The sequence below is a fragment of the Maniola hyperantus genome, chromosome 15, assembly GCF_902806685.2.
Source record: "Maniola hyperantus chromosome 15, iAphHyp1.2, whole genome shotgun sequence".
NCBI classification, from domain to species: Eukaryota; Metazoa; Arthropoda; class Insecta; order Lepidoptera; family Nymphalidae; genus Maniola; species Maniola hyperantus.
In genome coordinates, this window is record NC_048550.1 from 5,657,898 (window position 1) to 5,667,479 (window position 9,582).

At 35.0% G+C, this 9,582-nt stretch overlaps 1 protein-coding gene across 1 annotated transcript in view; it reads right to left on the reverse strand.

Moving 5' to 3' along the window:
• The window catches only part of Duox (dual oxidase), a 43,117-nt gene extending 33,552 nt beyond the window's left edge, over positions 1 to 9,565 (reverse strand). Inside the window, exons 1-2 of the mRNA XM_034976193.2 lie at positions 9,388 to 9,565; positions 1,256 to 1,349 (exon numbers count right to left, since the gene is read on the reverse strand). Coding sequence (XP_034832084.1) covers positions 1,256 to 1,337 — 82 coding nt within the window. The 5' untranslated portion in view covers positions 1,338 to 1,349; positions 9,388 to 9,565. The remainder of the gene's footprint in view (positions 1 to 1,255; positions 1,350 to 9,387) is intronic.
• Between the last annotated feature and the right edge of the window lie 17 nt (positions 9,566 to 9,582).

Genomic DNA, 9,582 nt, shown 5'->3' on the forward strand with positions numbered 1-9,582 from the left:
CTACCACAGAATTTAAGTAAGGCTATAGAAATGACATCTGCTGTGTTTCATACCTGGACAGCGGAGTGCTCCCGTTTTTTTCATAGCAATACAACTCATTCGTGCATAAATTCGTTTTCTTTCTTTCTTCTTTCATACAAAAAATCATTTAAAAGCAGCCAAGAAAACGTACATATTAACTATAGAGACGTAAATACGCCTATTTTTACTTTTTAAAAAAATGTTAACTTTCGTACAAGTTTTCCTTTAAATTTTAAAGGAAAAGTTTAAAAAGCGTGATAGCGGACTAACATAATTCTTGAAAACATGACGTTTTTCCGAATAAGAAGCTTTTATAGGTACGCACAGTAAGAGCCCTCATGAACGGTCGACTAGTCCCTAATCTCCAATTTTTATGGAAGTCATCGTGTGTATGCGCACGGAGTAGCAGCGACTGTGTGCGCATACACGTCGACTTCCATATAAATTACAGATTCTAACGACCGACCGTGCGTAATGGGTCTAAACGTTGACTTGAAACGTTATGCATGAAAGACTGCGTGGCTCATTTACATACCTATCACTTCTATGCTTATAATGAATTCTGTGGTTTGTTCAAACAAGGATGTGATCTTGCATAGTACCTACTTGTTTGATGCCACTCATTGTCACCACACATTGATCGGTCACGAATCTTTTGATAGCTCTTGATAGTACTTTATACTTAAGTGGGTTATTTTGTACACGGCAGTTAGGTACTAAATGCACTAATCAGTTTCAATAGGTATTTACAGCGTCTGAAGCACTTGACGCCAACTTTTCAAGTCATGTTATTTAACTTTAATTTTTTAAGTGTGCTTAATCAGAACTAGACACCATAATAGGAAATATTGTTGAGAGTTCTATTTTTTTTTCTTACATTTTAATGTTGAGAAACAGTTTTACGCAATGCTGATTAGGTATAATTAATAATGGTGTAAAATAGTCTAAAATTAAAATTAGGAGATCAGATCTCGGGCTCGGCAGATACCGTTATGCAGAAAATTTAAAACGCCTGACAGTTCTCCATAATGTTCTCAAGGGCGTATGAAGTATGCCAATCCGCAGTTGGCCAGAGTGATGGACTATGGCCTAAACCGATGTCATTCTGGAGACTCGTGCTCAGAAGTGGGTCAGCAATGGGTTCGGTAAGATGATGATGAATTGATGATAATATAATTTATGTAGTAGTAACAAGGTACGACTAAGATTAATTATAATTTGAACATATAAATACCTGGATCACTGAAGCAGGTTGAGATACAAGCCAGCATACAGAATATGAGTCCTAAACTAGGCCAATCACTCCGTGCGGCCATCGTGAACGATCTCTGAAAACAATACAAAAAAATTACAATCGCCTGAATACAAAGAACACAAAGGTCTAAATACAAAGGACACAAAGGTTTAACTTTGATGAAGGTGTGTATAATTCATAAATTTTAAGTTCTCACGCGCCGTTATAAATTGTTGTGTCAACTGTCATGTCAAAAGTACGATTTTAGGCCTTGTTTTTTTTTTCTCTTTATTTCGACCAAAATAATAAATGTACATTTATCCGCTTTACATCCAAAAACTCTCTAGAGTTTGTGTGGATGTTGCACATTCCTCTTATGATCTAAACTAAGCTAGAAATCGATGCAATCAAGGTGTGAGTTAAATGTAGATTGGTAGGTAATGAACGAAATGTTACCCGCAATTTACGTGTAATGACTTCGCAAAGTGTTGTGTGTTGTTATAAAGTTGAATCGTACTTTTGACATGACAGTTAGTTAGACACAAAGAGCTAAAATGGCTCGCGAGTTCTCATTTTGTACGGAATATATGAGAAATACTTTAAGGACAGATATTTTAACTTTCTTAGGAATTTTGGGATACCAAATAGCTAACATTTTACGCTTTTTGATGGTCAGAATTGTCAGATTTTTAAGACGTCATAGACCATAGTACACTTAAACTTAAAACTAAAGCTACGAGGGTTCCAAACGCGCCCGTGTGAGAAGAGCCCACAACAAACTCAGCCGGGTAATTAATTCGGTGTTTTTATTTTATAGTTGGTAGTTAAAAATATTTAAGTACAAGGCTGAACAGGAATTTTGTTATTAATGTTTTGAGCTACTTTTTTACCAGTTTTTTTAAAAGGTTTGCTAATATGTAGGTACTTACATAGTTATGTTTATCTTATTTTTATCGTCCTTTTCAAATATTAAAAGCAATGTCAAGTAGGTACCTACCAATAAAAATTTAAAAACATCGTCTTGTTAACTGTTAAAGGAATATAAAAATAAAAATAATTATTTATATATAGCCTGAAAATCAAACTTTAATAGCAGTGTAGTAACGAAAGCCAATAAAGAAAGTGTTATGGCGACATAGGTAATAAATTTCGCGCTCTCTCTCTCTCTCTCTACGTCGTACATTGTTGAGGGTCGTGAGCCCTATCTATTAATTTCAAATGGTAGAGGTTTTCTTGCGATAATAAATTAATATAATACCACAACGTGGACGGTACGTGTTCTCCAGACACGGTGGAAACAAAAGTCGGTTACTCATCTAATTACTGACTTGGGTCAACCAGTGCAATTGATTGATATACGCTATCACAATACTCCCCTTCCACTTAAACTCGCAGATTTTCAAAATTTCAGACCAAGTTTTGTCTTTTACCTATTCTAATACTTCACCACCCAAGATATCCAATCTTGGGCTTTGTACTATCTTACCAATTGTTTTAGTTACAAGTTGCCACTTGGATGCTATGCATAACGTAAGTACATAGTAAAATGTACAACAAACAAGGAATGAATAACAGCAACAAACTTACTTATTTTATCTATATTATTACGAAATCATAATTTTGCAATGACAGCGTTGTAAAGAAATGCTACCGTTAGGTATGTACGAGGAAAAAATGTTCGCACAGTTACAGTTCATGTTTGCATTTGTGCTAAATCATTTTATGATAAATCACTTTTGGGTTCAATAAACTATACTTAACTGTTCGTTTAGGCTTTACAAAGAAAATCAGTGTTACTGTTGTTCTTTTAATTTTTTTAAATGTATATTGTGGACAACCCGGCAGCAGGCTAATGTTAAGTAATTACCGTCGCCCGTGAATATTTGCAGCACAGAGGAACTGATTCTGGGTTACCAGCTTTTCAGGAATTTATTGATCCACCTCATACTAAAATCACTAACTCACGTTGAAATCTGGTAGGAACAGCGCCGAGAGGAAATGGTTCCACAATTTTACAAAGTGTAGAATAATATCTATCTCGTAAACGGTTATCGACGTTTAGTCTCACTGATAGCCGGTCTAGCAAGGTTTCTCCAAAACAGATCTTGACCATATTCGATGTTGGCAAGACTTACGCAAATTATGTCAACTTGTTAATCCGTAGACCTTCACACACGACTGTATTGTGCTACTCGATAGCTTGGGGCTATTTACGTTTACTGCTTATACAATGCCTGTTAAAAGTCAATGTTGGTTTTGTTTAGCTTCAACTTTTTGTACATCCGGAGCATTGTATGTAGTATTTTGTTATATAAACGGAGTTTTTGCAAGTAACTTGTTGCTATGTTAAGACGTTCACAAATGAGCAAACGCAATAGATCCACATAATTGCATGACAGATAGGAATTAGGATACTACTAAAAAGGCAGAACTTACTCATACGGACATTGAACTTTACATTTAAATAGTTAGCTTATCTACTACTTAGCGTTTTATTGCTTTAATCAGTATCTATGCATCTAGCTTAATTTCCATTTATCGAAAAACTGCGGTCTATAATATTTTTAAATCTACGTAGGTACCTTGGTATATTTATTTCATTTTCAAACTGTTCGGATTTAAGTTTTTACACTTAACAAAAAAATAAGAATTCTAACAATGGTTTTAGAGAGTGGGTCAGGGATGACCGGATTAAAACACTTTGAATGGCAATTATTATTTTACACTATCTATCATTTTCTATTTCCTTTCTTAAAAATTGCAAATGTTTTAATGGCCATTTTTGAACAGTATGTTTCCCTCGTTTGATGCAAAAAGTTTTCTAATTGGCATACTTTTTGAAATTTGATACGATTGTGGCGGTATTCGATATTCGTATTCATTCGACAAAGAGTTTTCAGGTTCAAACAAAAATGATTTGATCCGAAGATCTTGAATTAAAAGTTTCATAAGACAAGGCAAGGTCCAAGGGCAGACCAAGATGCGTTGCCATTTGACCCACATAACAAATTGTGCAATGCCAGATTCACTCGGACAATTGGCCGTAAGGTTTTTTGATAACGTTTGATTCAACGGAGATAAAACTATTTGTTATAAAATAGCTTACAACTTGCATAATAAGTAATGCTCGTAGAATAATTAAGGCGTCGTCGCTACTTAATATCAAAATAATGCAATGAATATTCTTATGAGTTACGACTATTCAAGCAATACAAAAACTAGCAACTAACTAGAATAAATTAACGACACAAAATAACAGTTCAATCTTACAGAGACTAGAACCTGGAATTCTATGAAAATTTTGACCTAAAACATCAACAATGTAAATCAAAGGCTTTAAACGCTCAGAGAGTCTATAAAACAAATTACAAAAAAGTGAGTCTACCAAGTCATCATAAATAAAAAACCAAATGACTGTCATAAAAACTAGCTTCGTAAAATTGAACAAACAAAAGTGCACTATTAAATTAAAACTAAATTAAAACCACAGAAGTGGGCTTGCAACGCTTCAATTCATATTTCAAATTCTCAAGATGATTTCTCATGACATACCGATAAGTGCTGGTGTTATTATAGAAAATAATGGTCATGTATAATTGCGCTTAGGCAAGCGTTCGAATTTGACCCATTAATGCGTACAAGGCCGGCTTACCAAACAGTTTTGTCCGATGACCCAGACTTCTGCAACGGAAGTGAAATCTTGTATTTAATCCATATAGCATAGATAACATAAGATTTAAAAAAGAAAATATGGTTTCTCATTGTCTAAAACACATGAAGTGGTGTTTCACTTAAATGCATAAAAATAATTGTAATATTTGTAATATAATTATTATTAATCATTCTTCAGATAAACTAAAGGCGATAATATTTTTATATTGTAGTTAAAAAATTTGAGATTTTGATGACTACCTATTTAAAGTAAATCAGAGTACCTAAATTGATCAATATTGGTGTAACAGGCAAAGAAGGCACTTCAATGTCTATGTGATGTTTTTAGGAGTCGCACTTTTAGCTTGTTTATTTTCTCTTTCTCAGTTTCTTTAATTAAGTAATTAAGTAGTTGAATTTTGTTTTAAGTATAATAAATAGTCTAACACACATTAGAATGAAAAACTTATGTGTTTTTATTTGGAACATGTAGTATAAATAGATCGATGTTTTAAATTACATCCCTTTCAATTGATCTTTAAAAGTGACTCAACTCTAACATTATATTATGCTACTTTAAACTACTGTATAATGTATATGTCGAAACGCTGGCAAATAACCAATTTCGTTGTCTACATTTATGAAGAAAATCCTTATTGAGCCTTTTGTATGTACGACCATACTGTCTTTACTTAGCCGTGAGCGTACTTATTTATTTTTGTTACTTGATACGGCATTCACCTTGTGTTTTTTATTCTATGAAAAGTTTGGTCTTAACTACGATATCCCATTTAAATTGATTCATTTTTAAGTATGTTTTTAATTAAAAGAAAAAAATTACTGACTGCCACATCAACGTATTATTATGTCAGTATTTGTCTATTTGGTTATTCGTATCGACTTAATGTTATTAATGCTATCCTATGTACCAACATCAAACTGCACCATATGCGCATTCCAAATGAGGAATTTTAATCGACATATAATACTGAACACACAACTAAGAGTGTGTTCTCAAACGGCAATGTCTTTACAAGGATCGTTTGCTATGCCAACTGTTTTGGAAACTTGATGTTGGTCAATTATGTGTATGATCCACGATTATTTCTTTAATCAATCACTTGCATTGATATCTTTTATCTAGTTTTTAAATTATTATATTGATTTATTTAAGTACTAGCTTATGCTCGCGACTTGGTCCGTGTAGACTACTCAAATTTCAAACCCCTATTTCACCCCCACAGGAGTAGCACCTTCCAGTAGAATCTGTTTAGTGAATTGGATAGTAATAATATTTTTTATAATTATAAAATAAAAGTTAAATGTAATTTTTAAATATATTTTTATTTACCTAATAGACACGCAACAGGTAAAGGTTTACTAAAAAAATATAACTTGACGCGATTCGAAGGTTATACGATATTTGTGCCGTAACAAATATTTGTTTAAACATGATGAACAAGATGACGTTTATAGAAAAACATTCGTGTCTAATACCTTGCTTCCCACGGTGTATAATATTGCGAACGGACAAGGACTAGCCCGCACCGACGTACTATGATGTGAAGAGTGTCGTCCGTGGTAGCGCAGACATGTCCGTTGCGGTGTGTCCGATCCGCTGCGAGTCGGTTACTTCAAAATGGCTTCGAACTGCCGCACTGCCGACGATTACAGACAGTCACGCACCACGCACTAGTCTCGGACGACGACGACTATGTGTCTACGCTACTACGGACGATGCTCTTCCCATGGTGCGTCAGTGCGGGCTGGTCCGCGTCCGTCCGTCTGCAATGTCACTCACCGTGGGAAGCCGGTGTAACATTTTTATGACGCTAACTATTTAACAGTGATGATTGTTATAACGGCTTGATTGGCCTGATAGTAGGTATAGTAATAGGTCATTGGCAGGATGCTAGCAGATCCTACGTGAGTCATTACGTTTTTCCGATGAAGTGTGTAAGTAGGTAGGTACGCAATCTATATAAGTATAAAGGGCAAAGCTAACTGACTGACTGACTGATCTATCAACGCAAAGCTCCAACTACTGAACTACGGACGGATCATGCTGAAATTTGGTATGCAGATAGCTATTAGGACGTAAGCATTAGCTAAGAAAGGATTTTTAACGATTCAACCCACTAAAATAGGGGTTTGAAATTTGTGTAGTCACCGCGGATGAAGTCGTGGGAATAAGCTAGTTTTGCTATAAAGGTATTGTAAAAATATTTGGAATTCTTACTAATATTATAAATGGGAAAGTGTGTCTGTTTGTCTATTTGTACACGTTTTTACAGTATGCGGCAGAAACAATGTACATCGACCTTTAGAATCAGATTTCGGCTTTGTAGAGCGTTGTTTCTGTCACTCATACCTATGTGACGTTTTGTCGGTCTCAACGACAGAGACAGTGCTCTACAAAACCGCTATCAGTCTCTAAAGTTCGATGTACATTATTTTCTGCTGTAATTCTGTTACCTTTTCAAGGCTCAACCGCTCAACAGTACATTTAGTATGGAGATAACTTCCATCCTGAAGCCCAGACATAGGTTAATTTTTGTCCCAGAAAATATTTTATTCCCGCGGGATTCTAACAGATATTACCATCATAAGCAACATCTACTCTTTAATAAAAGTACCAGCGATACCATTAGACGTCGATCGCAAGAAAATAGGGCTTGTAATGAACCACTTAAAAGCTTGAGTTAAATTAAGTAAATTGTACCATTTACATAAGGCACCTGATAAGTGGGATAATTTGAACGCATTGGCGTGCAAGCAGTATTAACAACATGTAAAGACCTGATCGTTTGTACCTATTACCAATCTGAGACTTTTTACTCCGGCTTGACAGATTGACAACAGAATTGGCTATCATTACGATTATAAATAACAACTTGTATTAGGTAAATCGTTTAATATCAATCAATCCACTAAGTACAACTTTATAGCCCAAGATTATATATTACTTTTTTAGGTACGAAGTCATTTACATCATAATACTTCAGGGAAAGATCCAGCACATCGAGCTTGACTGCAAGAAAATATAATTTCCCGACGTTATTTATTAATAGCGCATGCATGCGTGCATGCGTGCGTGCGTGCATGCATGTGTGCGTGCCTGGGTGCGTGCATGCGTATAGGTACTACGGGTGTTAAAAGTGTTTAGCCTGTATTTCAAGATTTAATTATCGTATAAATTATTATAATTGATTACTTACACAAAAACTGTAAAACATAGTCGTTACATTGAAAAGAAGGCCGATTTTTATCTTTTGACCTATTTATCATAAGATACATTAAGAAGATAAATTATACAAGATTATCTTTTTTTGAACTTTTTCATCTATCTTTAAAAACCTGATCCCTAGTCAGCTGATTCTCAAATGTCAGAAACGGTTCATTGAACAGTAATCTGGTTACAACTATGCTAAGCGACTCTGTATTGTCTGCCTAAGTAACTAGTAGGTATTGCCCGTAAAACACCGGTCAAGTGCGAGTCAGACTGACGCACCGAGGGTTCCGTACTACAGACGTATTTTTTCGACATTTTGCACGATAAATAAAAAACTATTAGGTAGGTACCTATGCATAAAAATAAATAAACTTCTGTTTTAGAAAGCACAGGTAAAGCTCTTTCTTATGATAGGTACCCCGTTTGGTATTATCTTACATTGAAAATTGAAAACACTAAGTATTTGTTCATGAACACATTTTAATTTTTTTCGTGATGTAGGAAAATTCACGGTTTCCGAATTTTCCCCTTAAGTGTGCTATAAGACCTACCTACCTGCCAAATTTCATGATTCTAGGTCAACGGGAAACACCCTCTAGGTTTTTTGACAGACAGACACACAGACAGACCATGAAGTGATCCTATATAAAGGTTCCGTTTTTCCTTTTTTAAAAACAAATAGGTTCTTATCTTTATACCGAAATCGATACAACAGTTTATCACTAGCAATCATCATTAAAATTGTTAGTAAGTAGGTAGGTAGATAGAATGATAATAATATGTATACGTAAGAGTTACAACTTATAATTAGGTTTATGGAGTTATTTTTTTCAAAATACTCACTGTTTAAACAAAACTAGAAATGTGTTTAAATACATAGTAGGTAGGCACGTTTACTTATCAGAAAGACGGTTAACTTTTCAAAAATTGCACACCATGAAATCGGCTTACCTATAAATCGCTGATAGAAACAAGACCTTAGAAACAATCTTAAAATGTAAATATCCTTGTTTATAATTCATTTAAATGTACATAAATGGGCATGCTTACGCAATTTACCGATGCAGAGGATGCAACTAGTAATCCGATAGCTATAAGTGGGTAAATAGCAAAAACGTTTTCGTCTGGTACCACTCTAGTGGTGGTCCGCGTCCTTGCATTCACCACGAGGCGCTTCGCCCACCTTATCATCGAATGTCATCATCTAAGATAGGTCCACCGACCATACTAGTAGAAAGGCAGAACTCACCTTTTAAATTCGGCTGATCATCTCTTTCCAGTAAAATTTTCAAATGTCTTGGTAAATGTTTGTAAAACACAAAACGTGCGCACGAAATGTTTACGGAGCGAAAGCGAACACGGAAGTAACTAGTGGTGTTTAGGTTAAGTAAGGTCGCGGCGTCGTCGAAGGCGGTCGACTGACTCGCGGCTGATGATCGACTCC